The following is a 22,450-nucleotide window of genomic DNA, read 5'->3' on the forward strand; positions in this document are numbered from 1 at the left end:
CCGATGTTAAATGTGAACCACACTTAAACGCCAAGTTGTTTTCCGAATTTTATTTGACATTTCTCTATTTCAGACTTACTCAATTTGAGCCATGGACGTCGTGAATGGGCAGAATGGTTCCAAGAAATGGCAACAGTGGATGTCAATTTTCGAAGAAAATCATCTTCACTGATGAGGCACATTTTCACCTCAGTGGGCGAATGAGAGTCCAAGAGTGATTGTCGAAAAACTAATGCACCCACAAAGAGTGACTGTTTGGTGCGGTTTATGGGCTGGCGGCATCATCGGGCCGTATTTTTTCCAAAATGAAGCCGGTCAGGCAGTTACTGTGAATGGTGTTCGCTATCGTGAGATGAAAACGAACTTTTTAGGGCCCGAATTGGAAGATATGGATGTGGACGATATGTGGTTTCAGCAGGACCGTGCCACTTGCCACACAGCTAACGAAACAATGGCTCTTTTGCGCAACAAATTCAATGGCCGTGTTATCTCACGTAATGGCGATGTCAATTGGCCGCCAAGATCATGTGATTTGACACCGTTGGACTGTTTTCTTTGGGGTTATTTGAAAGAAAAGGTGTACGTCGATAAGCTAGCAACAATTCAAGAGCTAAAGGATGAGATAATTCGGCACATTAACGGCATAGAACCTCCATTATGCCTCAGCGTCATCGAAAATTTGGACCATCGGATGAAGGTGTGCCACCGAGGTCGCGGCGCCCATTTGGCCGATATTTTGTTCCATACATAATTGAGTAATACCAATATATTATAATAAAATAAAATTACAATAATTTCCTAAATAGTTTGTGTTTTATTCAAAATCAACATCGGCCTTGAAACTTTAACCACCCTTTATTTCTATAGAAAATTTTGCCAACATTTTTTTGCCAATATTTTGTTTTAATAGAAAATTTTTTGCCAATATTTGTTTTAATAGAAAATTTTGCCCATATTTTATTTTTATAGATTTTTTTTCCAAAATTTTATTTCTATAAAAATTTTGTCAAAAATTTATTTTAGTAGAAAATTTTGCCAATATTTTATTTTTATAGAATTTTTTGCCAAAATTTTTATTTCTATAAAAAATTTTGTCAAAATTTTATTTCTATAGAAAATTTTGTCAAAATTTTATTTCTATAGAAAATTTTGTCAAAATTTTATTTCTATAGAATTTTTTGCCAATATTTTATTTTTTTATAGAATTTTTTGCCAAAATTTTATTTCTATAGAGAATTTTGTCAAAATTTTATTTGTATAGAAAATTTTGTTTGTTTGTTTTATTCAAAATCAACATGGACCCTTGAAATTTTAACCACCCTTAACATTGGTAGAATTCTTAATTTTTTGGAAGATCTTGCACAATATTCCTCTCCAACTATGAAATGCTTCATAAATTTTTTATCATAACATTATAACATTTTGAAATAAAAGAAGAAATAAGAAATAAAAGTAATATAGTTTTCACAAAATTTTCTATAGATTATTTTTGGCTCGAGTGGCAATCGTGATTTTTGTGTGATTGGGGATCGGTTTATATGGGGGCTATATATAATATAGATCGATATGGACCAATTTTGGCATGTTGTTATTGGCCATACACTAGAGAAATGTATCAAATTTCAACCGGATCGGAAGAATTTTGCTCCTTCAAGAGGCTCCGGAGTTCAAATCTGGGGATCGGTTTATATGGGGGCTGTTATATAATTCTGAACCGATATGGACCAGTTTTGCTTGGTTGTTAGAGACCATATACGTACTAAGTTTCAACCGGATCGGATGAATTTTGCTCCTCCAAGAGGCTCCGCAAGCCAATCTGGGTATCGGTATATAGGGGGGGCTATATATAATTATGAACCGATGCAGACCAATTTTTGCATGGTTGTTAGAGACCATATACTAACACCACGCGCCAAATTTAAACAGAATCGTATGAAATTTGTTTCTCTTAGAGGCTCCGCAAACCAAATCTGGGGATCGGTTTACATGGGGGCTATATATAATTATGGACCGATGTAGACCAATTTTTCCATGGTTGTTAGAGACCATATACCAACACCATGTACCAAATTTCAGCCGGATCGGATGAAATTTGCTTCTCTTTGAGGCTCGCAAGCCAAATCTGGGATCCGTTTATATGGGGGCTATATATAATTATGGACCGATGTGGACCAATTTTGCATGGGTGTTAGAGAATATATACCAACATCATGTACCAAATTTCAGCCGGATCGGATAAAATTTGCTTCTCTTTGAGGCTCGGCAAGCCAAATCTGGGGATCCGTTTATATGGGGCCGATGTGGACCAATTTGCATGGTTGTTAGACACCATATACCAACACCATGTACCAAATTTCAGCTAGATCGGATGAAATATGCTTCTCTTAGAGGCTCCGCAAGCCAAATCTGGGATTCCGTTTATATGGGGGCTACACATAAAAGTGATCCGATATGGCCCATTTGCAATACCATCCTACCTACATCAATAACAACTACTTGTGACAAGTTTCAAGTCGATAGCTTGTTTCGTTCGGAAGTTAGCGTGATTTCAACAGACGGACGGACGGACGGACATGCTCAGATCGACTCAGAATTTCACCACGACCCAGAATATATATACTTTATGGGGTCTTAGAGCAATATTTCTATGTGTTACAAACGGAATGATAAACTTATTATACCCCCGTCACCATTCTATGGTGGTGGGTATAAATATAAGAAACATTTAAATCTGAAGCAATTTTAAGCAAACTTCTCAAAAGGTCATGATATATCGCTCGATATATATATATATATATATATATATATATATATATATATATATATATATATATATATATATATATATATATATATATATATATATATATATATATATATATATATATATATATATATATATATATATATATATTTATATATCTATATCTATATATATATATATATATATATATATATATATATATATATATATATATATATATATATATATATATATATATATATATATATATATATATATATATATATATATATATATATATATATAAATGGTGAGTATCGGTCCATGTTTTGGTATAGCCCCCATATAGACCGATCTCCCGATTTTACTTCTTGGGCTTATAGAAACCGCAGTTTTTATTCAATTTACCTGAAATTGGAAATCTAGAGGTAGTGTAGGACCACAAATACGTGTGCCTAAAATTGTGAGTATCGGTCCATGTTTTGGTATGGTCCCCATATAAAACGACCTCCCGATTTGGGGTCTTGGGCTTATAGAAATTGTAGTTTTTATCCAATTTGTCTGAAATTGGAAATCTAGAGGTATTTTAGGACCATAAGGAGGTGTGCCGAAAATGGTGAGTATCGGTGCATATTTTGGTATAGCCCCCATATAGACCGATTTCCCGATTTTATTTCTTGGGCTTCTAGAATCCGAAGTTTTTATCCTATTTGCCTGAAATTGGAAATCTAGAGGTATTTTCGGGTCATAAAGAGGTGTGCCGAAAACGGTGAGTATCGGTCCATATTTTAGTATAGCCACCATAAGAACGATCTCCCGATTTAACTCCGTGGGTTTCTAGAAACCGTAGTTTTTATCTGATTTGCCTGAAATTGTAAATATTCTGGTATTTTAGGCTCACAAAAACGTGTATCGGATTAAGTTTTTATCGGTCCATTTGGTAATGCCTCCATATAGACCGACTTCACTTCTTGAGGGTGTAGAAGGCGCACTGATCATGAAAATTGCTTGAAACTCAATGTAAAATTTACTTCTACAGATTTAAGATTTCAAATCAAGACGTTATTTTATAATTTTCTTGCACACTTACAAGAGATGAAACTCGAACAAAAATGGTTCTTATAAATCCAGAATCTGATATAGTCCTCATAGGTGAAATCTTTAAATTTATCTCCGGGAAGTGTCCTCAAGCCCTCCTGAAATTTCAATGGAAACCCTAATATTTGGTTCATGGTGGTGGGTATTTAAGATTCGGCCCGGCCGAACTTAGTGCTGTATATACTTGTTTTTTACTAACATTGTGTTCCACCATAGTGCATTAGCCGACTTAAAGTTTGAGTCTATAGATTTTGTAGAAGTCTATCAAATTCTGTGCAGATCGAGTGATACTTAAATTACGTATTTGGGACAAACCTTTATATATAGTCCCCAACACATTTGACGGATGTGATATGGTATCCAAAATTTAGATCTACAAAGTGGTGCAGGGTATAATATAGTCGGCCCCGCCCGACTTAAGACTTCGCTTACTTGTTTTTTACTAACATTGTCTTCCACCCTAGAGCATTAGCCGACTTAAATTTTCAGTCTATAGATTTTGTAGACGTCTATCAAATTCTGTCCAGATTGAGTGATATTTATACCCTTCACCACTACTGTGGTACAGGGTATAATAAGTTTGTGCATTTGTATGTAACGCCAAGAAGGAGTAATCATAGACCAACCTTTTAGTATACGGATCGGCTTAGAATTAAATTCTGAGTCGATTTAGCGATGTCCGTCTGTCTGTCTGTCCGTCTGTCTGTCCGTCTGTCTGTCCGTCTGTCTGTCTGTCTGTCTGTTGATGTATTTTTGTGTGCAAAGTACAGCTCGCAGTTTTAGTCCGATTGTCCTAAAATTTGGTATAGGGTCCTGTTTCGGCTCAAAGACGATCCCTATTGATTTTGGAAAAAATCGGTTCAGATTTAGATATAGCTGCCATATATATTTTTCGCCGATCTGGTCATAATTGGCGTGTATATCAACCGATCTTCCTCAAATTCCGTACATCCGAATATTTTATGGGTCTCGAAAAACTTGCAAAATACCAGCCAAATCGGTTCAGATTTAGATATAGCTCCCATATATAGCTTTCGCCCGATTTACACTCATATGACCACAGAGGCCAATTTTTAACTCCGATTTAGTTGAAATTTTGCACAGAGAGTAGAATTAGCATTGTTGCTATGCGTGCCAAATTTGGTTGAAATCGGTTCAGATTTAGATATAGCTCTCATATATAGCTTTCGCCCGATTTACACTCATATGACCACAGAGGCCAATTTTTAACTCCGATTTAGTTGAAATTTTGCACAGGGAGTAGAATTAGCATTGAAACTATGCGTGCCAAATTTGGTTGAAATCGGTTCAGATTTGGATATATCTCCCATATATAGCTTTCGCTCGATTTACACTCATATGACCACAGAGGCAAATTTTTAACTCCGATTTAGTTGAAATTTTGCACAGAGAGTAGAATTAGCATTGTTGCTATGCGTGCCAAATTTGGTTGAAATCGGTTCAGATTTAGATATAGCTCCCATATATATGTTTTTCTGATTTCGACAAAAATGGTCAAAATACCAACAATTTCCTTGTAAAATCGCCACTGCTAAATCGCAAAGTTGTAAAAATGACTCTAATTGTCCTAAACTTCTAATACATATATATATCGAGCGATAAATCATAAATAAACTTTTGCAAAGTTTCCTTAAAATTGCTTCAGATTTAAATGTTTCCCATATTTTTTTTTACTAACATTGTGTTCCACCCTAGTGCATTAGCCGACTTAAATTTTGAGTCTATAGATTTTGTAGAAGTCTATCAAATTCTTCCAGATCGAGTGATATTTAAATGTATGTATTTGGGACAAACCTTTATATATAGCACCCAACACTTTTGACGGATGTGATATGGTATCGAAAATTTAGATCTACAATGTGGTGCAGGGTATAATATAGTCGACTTTCCTTACTTGTTTTCTTTAATATATACCCCGTATGGACTAACTTACAATTGAGAAGACGGTGTTAAGACGTTTTAAGATACCTTGCCATCGGCAAGTGTTACCGCAACCCAAGTAATTCGATTGTGGATGACAGTGTTTAGTACAAGTTTCTATGCAATCCATGGTGGAGGGTACATAAGATTCGGCCTGACCGAACTTACGGCCGTATATACGTTTTGTTTTTTTTTTTTTTTTTTGTTGCAGAGTACTATGTTTTTGTTGTTGTGTTTTCACGATTCAATTCGTTTCGTCTTAATTTCCCATTGTCACTAAATAAGAAGAAGCAGCATTGCGTGTTATGTGTTGGGACAATACAAACCTAGCACACAAGCATTGGGAAATTTTTCGCACACGTGCAACCCATAAAAATATCTAAGGTTACCAACAACAACAACAAACACCGACATGCAAACCATTTAGTTAAACAGCACAGCGGCAGCAATGAACCTTTCTTCAATGATCATCTCTCCGTTATACAGGCAGACACACGAATGTGTGTGGTAGTGCAAACACTCGTCATAACGATCTACGTAACAGGTAACTATCGTGGACGATGTTGTTGCTACACAACAATCGAATAGATAGCGCTATGGATGCTTGTAATTTCTTTCTTCTCTCATTGGTGTTGTTGTCGTTGTTGTTTGTGATCTCTCTACCCCCTCCAATCAGTGCACCATCGCACACACAGTCGTGTGAACTAAAAAGCAATGCTTATAGCTGCGTGCATTACGAAGTTGTTGTTATCACCAAGTGTTGTTGTTTGCTATGTTTACAACAGCCCATAACGATGACAACAACCTAAAAATGTCCACTTTGGGTTCACAATGCCGTGTTATTGTAACTCATCGTAGTAGACTTGTGTGTGTGTGTTTGTGTTTGGGTGGTGGGGGAGGTTTATCACAGCGAGTGAGACCCAAATAAAGAAAAAGAAAAACTTTCTTCTGTTGTTCTTCTTCGCCTTCTAATTCCATTCACAAGGTAAACACTTGGTCGTCATACACACCTGAGGATTTGCACAGTGGTACAGAGAGACTTTTAGTAGTAGTAAAACAAGAACAAGTGATATTTCGTAGTTAATAAATATGTGGACCTCACAAAATATATTTAAACAAGTATATACAGCAGTAAGTTCGGCCGGGCCGAATCTAATGTTACCCACCACCATGAATAAAATATAATAGTTGCCTTTTAAAGCTCTTCGTTGTAGCGGGTTAATAATATAATAAGTTCAACCAGTACGCTTCCCGAAGATAAATTTAAAGATTCTACCTAGTAAGAATAGATCAGATTCTGGATTTATAACAACCATTTTTGTATGAGTTTTAGAGGAACCACAAACATCTCGTGTAGGTGTGCTAGAAAATGATGAACTAACGCCTTGATTTGAAATCCAAAATCTGTATATTTTTACCCTCATTATTCAAATGATTAGAAGAAATAAAATCTGGAAATTGTGCTTTCAGTTTCATGCAACTTTCATGATCAGTGCGCCTCCAATACCCACGAGAAGTGACATCGGTCTATATGGAGGCCTTACCAAAAAATGGACCGATAATAACTAAACCCAAAACACACACACCAAATTCAGCATACCTAATTGTGTTTGTTCTGAAAACCCAACAAAAACTAGACCCCAAATCGGAGGGCGGATTTATAAGGGGGATATATAAAAATCTCTACCGACATTCGGAACACTTATTTATGGCCCTAAAAATCCTCTAGATTTCAAATTTCAGGCAAATTGGATAAAAATAAAGTTTTTAGTAGCCCAAGAAGTAAAACCGGGAGATCGGTCTATATGGGGGCTATATCAAAAGATGGACCGATACGCACCATTTTCGTCACACACATTTGTAGTTCTAAAATACCTCTAGATTTAAAATTTCAGGCAAATCGGATTTAAAACACGGTTTCTTGAAGCCTAACACCTCAAGTCGGGGGGTCGGCTTATATGGGGGCTATATCAAAACATGGACCGATAGACACCATTTTCGGCATACTTATTTGTGGTCCACAAATACCTCTAGATATCCAATTTCAGGCAAATCGGATAGAAAATACGGTTTCTTGAAGCCCAAGACCTCGAATCGGGGGATCGGTTTATATGGGGGCTATATATCAAAACCTGGACCGATATTGCCCATCTTCGAAATTGACCTGCCTGCAAGCAAAACACGAATCTGTGCCAAATTGCAAAACGATATATCCATTATTGAAAGCTGTAGCGTGATTAAAACAGACAGACAGACAGACATGGTTATATCGTCTTAGCATTTCTCCCCGATCAAGAATATATACTTTATATAGTCGGAAATCGATATTTCGATGTGTTACAAACGGAATGATCAACTTATTATACCCCCTCACCATTCTATGGTGGAGGGTATAAAAATGGGCTACAGTCAAGGTTGCCACAGTTGGTAGAATTTTTGACGTTTTGGTACCCAGCCAAAAAATTTGGAAGTTCTTCTGAAGGCACAACTTTAAAAGAACTTCCAAAAATGCCCTCCCAAAGATGTTGTTTATTTTAACCGCACAGGAAGTTCATTTGAGTGAATTTTTATACCCTTTGTCATTCCGTTTGTAACACATCGAAATATTGCTCTAAGACCCCATAAAGTAAATATATTCTGGGTCGTGGGGAAATTCTGAGTCGATCTGCATGTCCGTCCGTCCGTCCGTTCGTCCGTCTGTTGAAATCACGCTAACTTCCGAACGAAACAAACTATCGACTTGAAATTTGGCACAGGTAGTTGTTATTGATGTAGGTCGGATGGTATTGCAAATGGGCCATATCGGTCCACTTTTACGTATAGCCCTCATATAAACGGACCCCCAAATTTGGCTTGCGAATCTTCTAAGCACATTTCATCCGATCCGGCTGAAATTTGGTACATGGTGTTAGTATATGGTCTCTAACAACCATGCAAAAATTGGTCCACATCGGTCGATAATTATATATAGCCCCCATATAAACCGATCCACCGATTTGGCTTGCGGAGCCTCTAAGAGAAGCAAATTTCATTCGATCCGGCTGAAATTTGGTACATGGTGTAAGTATATGGTATCTAATGACCATTCAAAAATTGGTCCACATCGGTCCATAAATATATATAGCCCCATATAAACCGATCACCATATTTGACCTTCGGAGCCTCTTGGAAGACCAAAATTCATCTGATTTAGTTGAAATTTGGAACGTGGTGTTAATATATGGCCTCAAATACCCATGCATAAATTGGTCGAAATCGGTCCATAATTATATATAGCCCCTATATAAACCAATCCCCAGATTTGACCTCCGGAGCCCGTTGGAAGAACAAAATCCATCCGATTCGGTTGAAATTTGGTACGTTATGTTAGTATATGGTATCCAACAATTATTATTCATATCAGTCCATAATTATATATAGCCCCCATATAAACCGATACCCAGATTTGACCTCTGGTGTCTTTTGGAGAAGCATTCATCCGATCTGGTTGAAATTTGGTACGTGTTGGTAGTATATGATATTTAACAACCATGCCAATAGAGGCCCATATCAGTCCATAATCATATATAGCCCCCATATAAACCGATCCCGAGATTTAGTTTTGGAGCCTCTTGGAGGAGTAAATTTCATCCGAGTCAGTTAAAATTTGATACATTGTGCTAGAATATGGCCGTTAACAACCATGCCTAACTAGGTCCATATCGGTCTATAGTTATATATAGCCCTCAGATAAATCGATCCACAATCACACATAAATTGGTCTATATGAAGTTCATAATTGTATATAGCCCCCATATAAGCGACCCCCATATTTCAATTCTGGCTTTCTACGTACCGTGCAAAAGTCCATATCGATTCGTAATTATTTGTAGACTTAACTATACATAACTTTTTTGTCTAATGTATACCACGTATGGACTAACTCACAATTTAGAAAACGATGTTAAGAAGTTTTAAGATACCACAACCCAAGTAATTCGATTGTGGATGACAGACTTTCGTAGAAGTTTCTACGTAATCCATGGTGGAGGGTACATAACATTCGGCCTGGCTGAACTTACGGCCGTATATACTTGTTTTTACTAGCTTATTTTATATTTTTAATGGGAAATTTATATTTTTTTTGTTTCATATTTATTTAAATTTAGCCGAAAAAAATGGTAAATGCTTTCTAGAAAAATTGCAAATTTTTGAAAATATTTGATGACAAACGTTCCAGACAAGCGTTTTAATGCATTAAAAATCATAAAAAATTGTAAAAATTATTTATTTGTCCAAATATCACAAAATTTCTTAATTCACATCCAAAACACTGAATTCACCTGACACCTTAAGAAGTGATCCAAATTCAGTGCAGCGGCTGTTGAAATAGTGGACATCCGTCCTGTGACAAGCCCATGTTAAATTCATCGCTTCTGCGTCAATTTGGTACAACTTCCGGATCCAAAAAGAACATTTTCACTACTTTTTTTGCGACACTTTTTTTGCTGGGTGGTTTTTGCAAAATATTCCTCTCCACCTAAGAGGTCCTTCACAAATTTTTATAGAAATACAATTTCGACAAAATTTTCTCCAGTAGTGAGTATTTGTTCTCAGTGTGAAAATTTTCTCTAGGAAAAAAATTCTTACTCAATTTTCAATAGGAATAAAATTTTGACAAAATTTTCAATAGGCAATAAAATTTTGACAAAATTTTCTATAGGCAATAAAATTTTGACAAAATTTTCTCCAGTAGTGAGTATTTTCTCTCAGTATGAAAATTTTCTCTGGGAAAACATTTTTACTCAATTTTCAATAGGAATAGAATTTTGACAAAATTTTCAATAGGAATAAAATTTTGACAAATTTTTGATAGGAATAAAATTTTGAAAAAATTGTCAATAGAAATAAAATGTTGAGAATATTTCCTATAGAAATAAAATTTTGACAAAATTTTCTTTAAAATTTTGATAAAAAAAAAAATTCTGTATAGAGTTTTTTTGCTATATTTGCTATAATTTTGACAAAATGTTCACAAAATTATTTTTGTCAAAATTTTCCATAGAAATTAAATTTCCATAATTCGTGATAATAACGAAATATTTCGTTGTATTTACGAATTTGTTTCATGGGCTCAATTTTAATATTATAAAGCTGTTTCTACCAGTACACCGACCGGGACGAGTTAAATATAATGAAACAGGCCCTCGAAAAAAATCGTACACTTATGTTTATATTTCAAGATCGAGATATCGTTAATTTTATCTTTCTAAATATTGTCATTGCAGTTTTTGCCTCTTATGCAACCACTGTTCATCTTTCACTAAAATTGGGATTTGTTTTGTATGCCTGGAAAAGGTAAAGTTCTGTTGAGACGCCGTTAGATTTGACATGCTGGGTGATTTGAGCGTAGGTAGCACAAATAATTGTTGCTCTGTTGCTTCGTTTTCTTCGTCCATTGTTCTGCATTTCTGTAGTGTTGCTGCCGTTTGGCCATTAAGATTTCCAAGTACGGATGTATGAATCGTTGTATCTTTCCATTGTAAGGTCAGGTGTAAATGTCTTTCACTATGTGGGTAGCCGCCAGCCAAGTCAACCCATCGATCGTAACAACAGCATGGATAGATTGTTCGAGGAGCTCTACCATCCAAGCATTGGTACATGGGATTTTTTTTTTATTTTATCGCTTCGATTGAGGTGTTTCATCATCATCATCATCATCGGCAACCTCAGGTGTGCTCTGTTTTCATTTCTGAGATTTTTCATTTCTTTTTCTGTGGCTATGTCGCCGTTTTCTTTGGGTTTTTGTTCTCGTTTCTGGTAGGTCGTCACGTTGGGTTTCTGGGTTGAATATTAATTAACACTAATTACTATTGTGTCTCTGTTTGTCTGGAAAAATTCTGTGAAATTATAGGATTTTCGGTTGTGTTGTGGGATTGGTTGAAGAAATGTGTGAAATCTAGTGGGGTATTGTATTTTTTTTTTTGGGATGGAACATGAATCTGGGTGATTTTTGTCAAGGAATCATTCAATCAGGAGTTTTTTAGTGACCTCCTTCATAATGTGGAGAGTAAACAGAGAAGCAACCAAAGTATAAAAACTTTGACAGTTTTTGACAAAACTTTCATAATCAACAGAGATGATTGAATCCTGACCGTCCATCCCATAATTTTCATGGATGATCATGAATTTCCATCGAAATTTTGTGATTCTCTCGATTTATCCGATTTTATTGGTTTCATAAGAAAACGAGGAACATTGAGGTAAATATAAAATTGGGCAGCACTCAGTGATAAGAAAAGTTCACCACAGTAGGAGATGAGTTTTCGATTTCAGTGATAAGAGAAATTCACCACAGTAGTTGAAGAGCTTTCGATTTCTGGATTAAGAGAAGGAAACCACTCTAGGAATCGGTGTCCGGATCCAACACGTGTCATTTAATCGCATCGTCCAGGTGGCCGCAAAATCGCTGCCACGGAGGATAAAATAAGAAAAGTTGTCAATCTCGTATTGGTAGGTGATCGATTGCAAATGCTTGAGATAGCTGAGCTTAGTAGGCCTATCAAAAGATCGCAAGTCGAAGAATTTTTTGCATCGTTTTGCAATATTCGACTAAACCTGAATCTACACCGGAGGCCAAAGAACAGTCGGAACAAAGGATACCATCCAGTGAAAGTGCTTCCAAAAAGTCAAAAAATTGCCATTTTTTTGCCTAAAAAACGATAGCCAACGTCTTCACGAATTCATAAAGTGTGAACGACTGCCAGGGTAAACTGATCACAGGTTTGTGCTAATACGAAATTTTAGGCAGAATCGACGCTGAATGGAAGATAAATGGGTCACACTTGGTTTGAAATCAGACGTGAATATCACCGTAACGGATGCCTTTTGTGGTCGGACCAAAGAACAGTCGAAGCAGTTGACTACAGCCGATGAATATGTTTCGAGGATGGTTAGTGTTCCAATTGTCTGAAACGACCATAGTCTCCGATTTCCCAGATTTACAAGTTGTGATTAATAATGGACGATTTAAAGCTAAATTTAGAACCAAATGGCCACATACATCCGAAGAAAATGAAAAACTATCCTCAAGAAGTAAATTTTAGGTTATTGAAATTCCACTTTGTTAAATTATTATATTTCATATCGATTTTTTAACAAGCTACACACAAAGAAAATTTCATTAAAATTCAGCCAACGAAAAATTTTCATTGATATAACGAAACAATTTCATTAATAGAATGAAAATATTCGTTAATAGTACGAAACGTTACGTTGATTTACAGAAACTTCGTTATAATAACGAAAAATTTCGTTGTATTAACGAATTTGTTTCATTGGCTGACTTTTAACAACATATTTCGTTAATATAACGAACCTTTTACTATTAGTGTACGCTACTATTGTTTTTGAAGAAAAATTTTGTCAACGTCACAAGAAAATTCGTTTGTCTAAAATTTCGTTCCTTAGAAAAAAAATAGCATTATGAAAACAACATTTTCTACAGGAATGAAATTTTGCCAACATTTTCTATAAATAGTTGACAAAATTTTCTATAGAAAAATAACTTTATAGAACTTTTGCTATAGAAAAAAAATTTCTATAAAAATACAATTTTGGCAAAATTTTCTGTAGAAAAGAAAATTCTCTATAGACTTATTTTAAAATTTTGACAAAATTTTCTATAGGAATGTTTCCTCTAAATATAGAATGTTTTTTTTTTTTGTAAAAATTTATTTATTTTTTATCTTTATTACTTTTATATATATTTATTGTATTTATATTTATTTATTATTTATATTTATCTACAAAAATATAATTAAAAAAAAAATATAGAAATAAAATGCGGACAAAATTTTCTATAGGAATACAATTTTGACAAAATTTCTTATAGGAATAAAATTTTCACAAAATTTTCTATACAAATAAAATTTTGACAAAATTTTTTATAGGAATAATAATTTTCAATAGGAATTAAATTGTGACAAAATTGTTTGTAGGAAAAAAATTTTGACAAAATTTTCTATAGATAACAAAATTGTCTATAGAGTTTTTGTATGAAAATAAAATTTTGACAACATTTTCTATAGAAATAAAATTTTGACAAAATTTTTATACCCGTGCCACACTGTGGAACAGGGTATTATAAGTTAGTGCATATGTTTGTAACACCCAGAAGGAGACGAGATAGACACATGGTGTCTTTGGCAATAATGTTCAGGGTGTGTACCTGAGTCGATATAACCATGTCCGTCTGTCCGTCCGTCTGTCTGTGAACACATTTTTGTGATCAAAGTCTAGGTCGCAATTTAAGTCCAATCGCTTTCAAATTTGGCACATGTTTCTAATTTGGGTCAGAATAGAACCCTATTGATTTTGGAAGAAATCGCTTCAGATTTAGATATAGCTCCCATATATATCTTTCGGCCGATATCTTTCGCCCTATGGACCCAGAAGCCAGACTTTTACCCCAATTTGATTGAAATTTTGCACTAGGAGTACAATTAGTAGTGTAGTCAAGTGTGCCAAATTTTATTTAAATCGGTTCAAATTTAGATATAGCTCCCATATATATCGTTCGCCCGATTTGCACTCATATGACCACAGTGGCCAATTTTTTACTCCGTTTAAATTGAAATTTTGCACAGGGAATAGAATTAGCATAGCTGCCAAATTTGGTTGAAATCGGTTCAGATTTAGATATAGCTCTCATATACACGCAAAAAAATAATTCTTTCCTCCCAAACGAAATTTTAGACAAACAAAGTTTGTTTCTCATTTGCTTTTTGCTGCAAGGAAGTGTATTTGGAAGAAAAGTATATACTTTTTGTGATAAACGTTTATTCTTTTCCAGGATGTAAAAACAATTTCATAAAGACAAACTCAAAAAAAAAAAAAAAAAACATTATTTTCTTCATCAATAGATAAATATCCATATAAGTTATTTTTATATAGTATAGCTTGCGGCGCCCACGAACCGAATAAACAAGGTTTATTTAACAGAAACAAACATTTAGTTTGACACCGTGGAGCAGTGTTGCGACGTCCGACTTGCATGCCAAGGGTCGTAGGTTCGACCCCTGCTTCGACCAAAGTTTTTTTTTACATATATTCCAGATATGGTCGGAAGATTCCGAAAAAATGTTCAACATTACATTGTAGTATATTAAATTTTGAACTGTAAAATGTGCATTATTAAAGACCTAAAGTCAAAAAAGAACAGTGTTTGATATAAACGAAATGGATTGTATTGTTGTTTCAAAAATAACTTTTTTTATTGAAAAAATAAAAATTTTGTAACAAACGAATTTTTGGTGATAAAAGTTTAACATTTTCGAAGCAATTCAAAAAACTCTAACAAAAGAAAAACGTTTGCGGTACACGTTTTCCAAACGTTTTTTTTTTGCGTGTATATGTTTTTCTGATTTCGACAAAAATGGTCAAAATACCAACATTTTCCTTGTAAAATCGCCACTGCTTAGTCGAAAAGTTGTAAAAATGACTCTAATTTTCATAAACTTCTAATACATATATATCGAGCGATAAATCATAAATAAACTTTTGCGAAGTTTCCTTAAAATTGCTTCAGATTTAAATGTTTCCCATATTTATACCCTTCACGACTACTGTGGTACAGGGTATAATAAGTTTGTGCATTTGTATGTAACGCCAAGAAGGAAAAGTCTGAGACACATCGTTTAGTATACCGATCGTCTTAAATTCTGAGTCGATTTAGCGATGTCCGTCTGTCTGTCTGCCCGTCCGTCTGTCTGTCTGTCTGTTCATGTATTTTTGTGCGCAAAGTACAGGTCGCAATTTAAGTCCGATCGTCCTCAAATTTGGCACAGGGTCGTTTTGGGGAACAAAGACGATCGCTATTGATTTTGGAAAAAATCGGTTCAGATTTAGATATAGCTGTCATATATATTTATCCCCGATCTGGTTGTAAATGGCGTGTTTATCAACCGATGTTCTTCAAATTCCGTACATCCAAATATTTTATGAGTCTCGAAAAACTTGCTACATATTATCCAAATCGGTTTAGATTTAGATATAGCTTCCATATATATCTCTCGTCCGAATTAGACTAATATGACCACAGAGGCCAAAGTTTACTACCGATTTACGTGAAATTTTGCACAAAGAGTTGAATTGACATTCTACAAATGTTTGGTAAATTTGATTGAAATCGGTTCAGATTTAGATATAGCTCCCATATATATCTTTCGTCCGATTTGCACTTATATGGCCTCAAAAGCCAGAGTTATGTCGTGATTTAGTTCAAATTTTGCCCAAGGAGTACGTTTAATAGTATGGGTAAGTGTACCAAATTTGGTTCAAATCGGTGCAAATTTAGATATAGCTCCCATATATATCTTTCGTCCGATTTGAACTTATATGGCCTCAAAAGCTAGAGTTTTGCCGTGAATTGGTTCAAATTTTGCACAAGGAGTACGTTTAACAGTACCGGTAAATGTACAAAATTTGATTGAAATCGGTTCAGATTTAGATATAGCTCCCATATATATCTTGCGTCCGATTTGCACTTATATGGCCTCAAAAGCCAGAGTTTTGTCGTGATTTAGTTCAAATTTTGCCCAAGGAGTACGTTTAATAGTATGGGTAAGTGTACCAAATTTGGTTCAAATCGGTTCAAATTTAGATATAGCTCCCATATATATCTTTCGTCCGATTTGAACTTATATGGCCTCAAAAGCTAGAGTTTTGCCGTGAATTGGTTCAAATTTCGCACAAGGAGTACGTTTAACAGTACCGGTAAATGTACCAAATTTGGTTGAAATCGGTTCACATTTAGATATAGCTCCCATATATATCTTTCGCCCGATTTGCACTTATATGGCCTCGAAAGCCAGCGTTTTGCCGTGATTTGGTTCAAATTTTGCACAAGGAGTACGTTTAACAGTATCGGTAAGTGTACCAAATTTGGTTGAAATCATTTCAGATTTAGATATAGCTCCCATATATATCTTTCGCCCGATTTACACTCATATGACCACAGGGGCTAGTTATACTCCCATTTACGTGAAATTTAGCAGAGATAGCAGAATTATTATTCTAACTGTACATGTCAAATTTAGTCGAAATCGGTTCAGATTATATATAGCTCCCGTTATATGTACACCAGAGTTAGGAAAATATGGTAGACTATTTCATATTTTAGACCCATTTTCAATGGGATTTTCCTCCAATTGACTGCAGAGTTTCCACGGAGAATATATTTAATATGATATTTAAGTGTGTCAAGTTTGTTCTAATTTGGTTCAGTTTTAGATAAAGCCTCCTTATATTCGTTCTTCTGGTTTATACAAATATGGCCAAATTCCCACATTTTACACAAAATTCTGTGATGATTTCCCCATATCTTAGTCACGCACTGTAATGCCAGAACTTCCACAGAACGTTTGAGTTTTAAATAAGGCTCCAAGTCGGCCGACTTGACCAAATAATATATCACAACCCACACTTGACCACATATCTTGGCGAGAACTAACCAATATCCTTGTAAAATCGCCACTGATAAGTAGCAAAAATTGTAAATATTACTAAAATTGTCCTATATCTCGAATACATATGTATCACCTGATAAATCATAAATGCTCCTTTGTACAATTGCATTAAAATTTCTCTCGCTTCATATTTCCCATATTTTTTACTAACATTGTGTTTCATACCAGGGCGTTAGCCGATTTCAATTTTAATTTTAGAGATTTTGTACACCCTCAAAAAAAATCGCTTCTCTAACATATGTTCCAAACATATTTTGCAGGAAGCATATATATTATTGGATGCTGAAGATTGTGCTCATTCCCTCACATAATTTTCATTTCCACGATATTTTTTAGTTCTTGGCACCTTTTTCTGTAATACAAATAATGTTGAAGAAATTATTCAATTTTATAATTTTTTTAAATTTTATCTTTCGAGAATCGAACCGAGGACCATACAGTTTGTAAGCCATCACACTATATACTGAGCTACGTAGCTGTTATGGCCATCAATAGACAATTATCGTTATAAGTTATATTTATGTAGCATAGTTTGCAGCGCCCACGAGCCGATGCAAACAAAACATTATTTAACAGAAACATACATTTGTTGGCCACGTGGAGCAGTAGTTAGCATATCTGCCTTGCATGCAAGGGGTCGTGGGTTCAATCCCTGCTCCGACTAAACACCTTTTTTTTAATTTACGTTACACATTTATATTTATACTATATTAAATTTTTTAATAAAACTTCGAAATGTGGGTTATTAAAGATTTACAGTCAGAAACAGTGCTTGATATAAACGAAATGGACTGAGCTTTTGGATAAAATATCATTATTTTTTTATTGGAAATATAACAATTTTGTAATAAAAAACTGTTTTTGGTATAAAAGTTTGAAATTTTGGAAGGAATTTAACAACTCTAACAAAAGAAGAACGTGGAGTCGAGTATAAACATACATAAATAATTTTATAATATACACATAAATTTATTTAAGCGTGTGCAGTTTTTACTAGCATTTAACACCATTTTAAATGCATTTAAAACTTATCGTGTTTTGTACTTAATTTCATTTTTACCTTTAAGGCCGGTATTAAGTTGGCATTATTGCTCTAAAATGACCCTGTTTTGCCTTTTACTTTTCTTTAATAATTCATTTTAAAGAAAATAAACTTTTTCATTTGTTGTAGCTACAAAACTCGAACTTAAAATGCTGCTCTCAAGACGAAAACACATGCTGTTTTTTTTTTTTTTTTTTAATGTCTATTCTCTTTACTCCGAATACTCATTCTAGTATTCATATTAAATAATATTTAGACTTAAGCATATCAAATTTTTGGCCTTATCATAAAACAGTTTTCCGAAACAACATACAAGCGGTTTCACAGAAGTTGCTCTCTTTTGATTATGTGTTATGTTGATATCTTTCGGTTTCCATCTCTATTTCTTTCTCTATACTCTCTCTCTCTCTGTCGCTCTCTGAATAAAATATCACAACATATATATGTTTACTCGAAATTTGTAAATGTATATATATTTACATTCACACATATTATTTTTATGTAACATTCATGCCCCAAACATAATATATTCTAACATACTAACATATGTGTCCCAAACATTTAGAGTTAGTTTAGGAACATTACATGTTTGCACTTAAATATATTGTGTTTAAAAATTGTGCCCGAAACAAATTTTGTTTATATCGGAGCATATGAAAAACATATTTTTATAACAGTGTAGAAGTAGAAAAAATTATCTCCATTATAAGTATTTGTATCTGGAAACGCAAACCTTTATATAGCTCCCAGCAAATTTGAAGTAGTTGAGATGGTAACACAAATGTTGGTCTACATGGTGGTGAAGGGTTTAATATAGTCGGCCCCGCCCGACTTTAGACTTTACTTACTTGTTTTTTACTAACATTGTGTTCCACCCTAGTGCATTAGCCGACTTGAATTTTGAGTCTATAGATTTTGTAGAAGTCTATCAAATTCTGTCTAGATCGAGTGATACTTAAATGTATGTATTTGGGACAAACCTTTATATATAGCCCCCAACACATTTGACGGATGTGATATGGTATCGAAAATTTAGATCTACAAAGTGGTGCAGGGTATAATAAAGTCATCCCCGCCCGACTTTAGACTTTCCTTACTTGTTTTTTACTAAATTGTGTTCCACCCTAGTGCATTAGCCGACTTAAATTTTAAGTCTATAGATTTTGTAAAAGTCTATCAAATTCTGTCCAGATCGAGTGATATTTAAAAGTATGTATTTTGGACAAACCTTTATATATAGCACCCAACACATTTGAGTCAATATTAAGTCAAAATCTTTCAATAAAGTACTCCCTTTTCGTAGAAGTAGCACTTGTTTGTTGATGGTGCAAGCTAAAAAGATTTGAAACTTCGACACATATATGAAAACCCACTTCCAACTATGGGGTTTGTCACGAGCGATTTCTTTAGTGCAACCTTACCAAACTCACTCGATGATTAAAAAAAAAAAAACTAAATAGAATGAATAGGTCATCGACTACACCCAGGGCTACTTTGTAGGCCTTTGTAGTCATCTTCGGTATAGGGTCATATATTATCTCTACACCCAGAGAAGGAATATGATCACCTCAAACATGTTTTAAGAGCAAAATGTTATTTTTGGGCGGTGACCATGTCAAATGGTTTTCGCAACCATATTATTTTTTCGGAAATCATGTATATGATTTCGGCAAGCAGGTTATTTTTGACGAGAAAATAACATTTTAGTGACAAACATGTTACATGGTCACCATACAAAAATAACATTTTGCTCTTGAAACATGTTTGAGGTGATCATATTCCTTCTCTGCGTGTACATACAAGGCTCCTCTCACAGTTTCCTCTATTTTTGGTTAATGGTCCGTCATATTTCCGTATAGCTTAATATTCCTACCTTTGGATGAAATTTTGATGGCCAAGCCCCATCAATCACACACTTGGTGGTTGAGAGAAGCTTGCTGGCAAAAAAATCTTCCTAATATATACCCAATTAAATGAACTATTAATGAATATTTTCATTGTCTTAAGGAAACGTGTTCGCTATGTCAAAGTAAAAAGTTCGTTGTGTGTATGGTCAAATATATGGACACCTGGGACTAGTTCCTAAATAAAAAATAGATTTTTTTATATTTTTCAATTACATTATATTTAATTGTTTCATATTTTTATATATTTTTCTTTTTGTTTTATATATATTTTTTTTAAATACACTCAGTACTAAATTACAAACATATATAAATTCACACAAAATTTAAAATAGTTATTTTAGTTTTTTTTTTTTTAATATTTCATTAACCAAAAAAGCACAAATAAAGCATAAAACCTAAAAATAGACTATTTTAATATTTTTACATTTTTTATTTTTAATTTATTTTTACATGAAGATTTTCCAAGATTATACTCAAAATAATAATTTATGAATTGCTTATGTAGGCTGCTACATATCACAGAGAATATAAAAATATATAAAAGAAAAGACTTTGAAAGACTTATAATGCGGTATAGGGAAATAAAAACAAAATAGTTAAAACCAATAATGTATTAAATTAAATTAGGATGATGGATTTAATTTTTTAATAAACCCACACAAAAAAAAAATTATATTATTAATAAATAAAAAATAAAAATCTTTTATAAAAAAATTAAATTATTAGGAAGCTTTTGTTTAATATAATATTTTATTAAATTAATTGAAAAACTATTAACAAAAATTATATTGCCTTGAGTGTTATATTAAAAATAAAAAAACATAGAAAAATCAAACCTTAACATATAAAAATTAAAGCTATTTGAATTGAACAATTATTTATTGCTGCATATTGAATATTAAAAAAATACTAATTTAGTAAACATCAAGTGCTTATTTTAAATTTCTTTTTTATTTAAACTCCGTTTTTGCAACATTTCTATTTTGTTTTTTTATATAAAATGTCTATTATCATAAAAGTTCCATATTATTTTGAAAGAGATTGTTTTTATGTTTTTTTTTATTTTTTGTCCTAACATGTAATTTTCCCTAACATCTAAAATTAAATAAAAAATTATTTGATTTTTGTTTAAATGAAACAAATTAATAATTATAATAATTTTTGGCCCCAGTAAATTATCTTTGCCAGAGAAAACTTTTTATTCTGGGGGTCAATAAATTTTAAAGGTTTCATTATTATTATTATTTGTTTTTTTTTTCAGTTTAAAATGAGGAATTCTTGGTTTTGTTTTCTACATTAAAGTAAATATTAAAAAATACATAGAGATATACATATATAAATATTTAATAAAAATAATTTAACATAACTGCCTGCTATCCAGGGATTTTTCGTCAGATAACTGCAAAGATAAGAAAAGACAAAATATTTTCATCAATAAACGGCTATATGGAATTAATATGTTAAATTATTAAATATTATTTATATAAAAAGCAGAGATTCTATATTATGTTATAGAGAAATAGCTTAACCTGGCCCAAAGTGTAACAAAAAAAATCATAAAATTAATTAATTTATATATTTAATAAATGAATTTATACATTATATTGACTTAATTTGTTTTTATTCAAATTTTATTTATAAATTAAAAGTATATTTTCAAAATTATAATTTATTTATACATTTAAATTTCAATTATATTTAAAATTAAATTATTGTTTTAGTTAACTTAGTACAATTGCTTATTTGTTTATAAATCTATGTTTCACTATTATAATTCTATATTTCTAATATTTTTATACCCTCCACCATAGGATAGGGGTATATTAACTTTGTCATTCCGTTTGTAACACATCGAAATATTGCTCTAAGACCCCATAAAGTATTTATATTTTGGATCGTGGTGAAATTCTGAGTCGATCTAAGCATGTCCGCCCGTCTGTTGAAATCACGCTAACTTCCGAACGAAACAAGCTATCGACTTGAAACTTGGCACAAGTAGTCGATATTGATGTAGTTCGGATGGTATTGCAAATGGGCCATATCGGTCCACTTTTACGTACAGCCCCCATATAAACGGACCCCCAAATTTGGCTTGCGATTGCTCTAAGAGAAGCAAATTTCATTCGATCCAGCTGAAATGTAGTACATGGTGTGAGTATATGGTCTCTAACAACCATGTGAAAATTGGTCCACATCGGTCCATAATTATATA

General features: G+C 33.4%; 1 protein-coding gene across 1 annotated transcript in view; it reads right to left on the minus strand.

The window, feature by feature from the left end:
• Window positions 1-21,098: 21,098 nt before the first annotated feature.
• emc (Basic helix-loop-helix domain-containing extra-macrochaetae) overlaps window positions 21,099-22,450 on the minus strand; it is a 32,781-nt gene continuing 31,429 nt past the window's right edge. Inside the window, exon 2 of the mRNA XM_075304827.1 lies at window positions 21,099-21,637. Coding sequence (XP_075160942.1) covers window positions 21,596-21,637 — 42 coding nt within the window. The 3' untranslated portion in view covers window positions 21,099-21,595. The remainder of the gene's footprint in view (window positions 21,638-22,450) is intronic.

Source organism: Haematobia irritans, chromosome 4 (genome assembly GCF_050003625.1).
Source record: "Haematobia irritans isolate KBUSLIRL chromosome 4, ASM5000362v1, whole genome shotgun sequence".
Taxonomy (NCBI): domain Eukaryota; kingdom Metazoa; phylum Arthropoda; class Insecta; order Diptera; family Muscidae; genus Haematobia; species Haematobia irritans.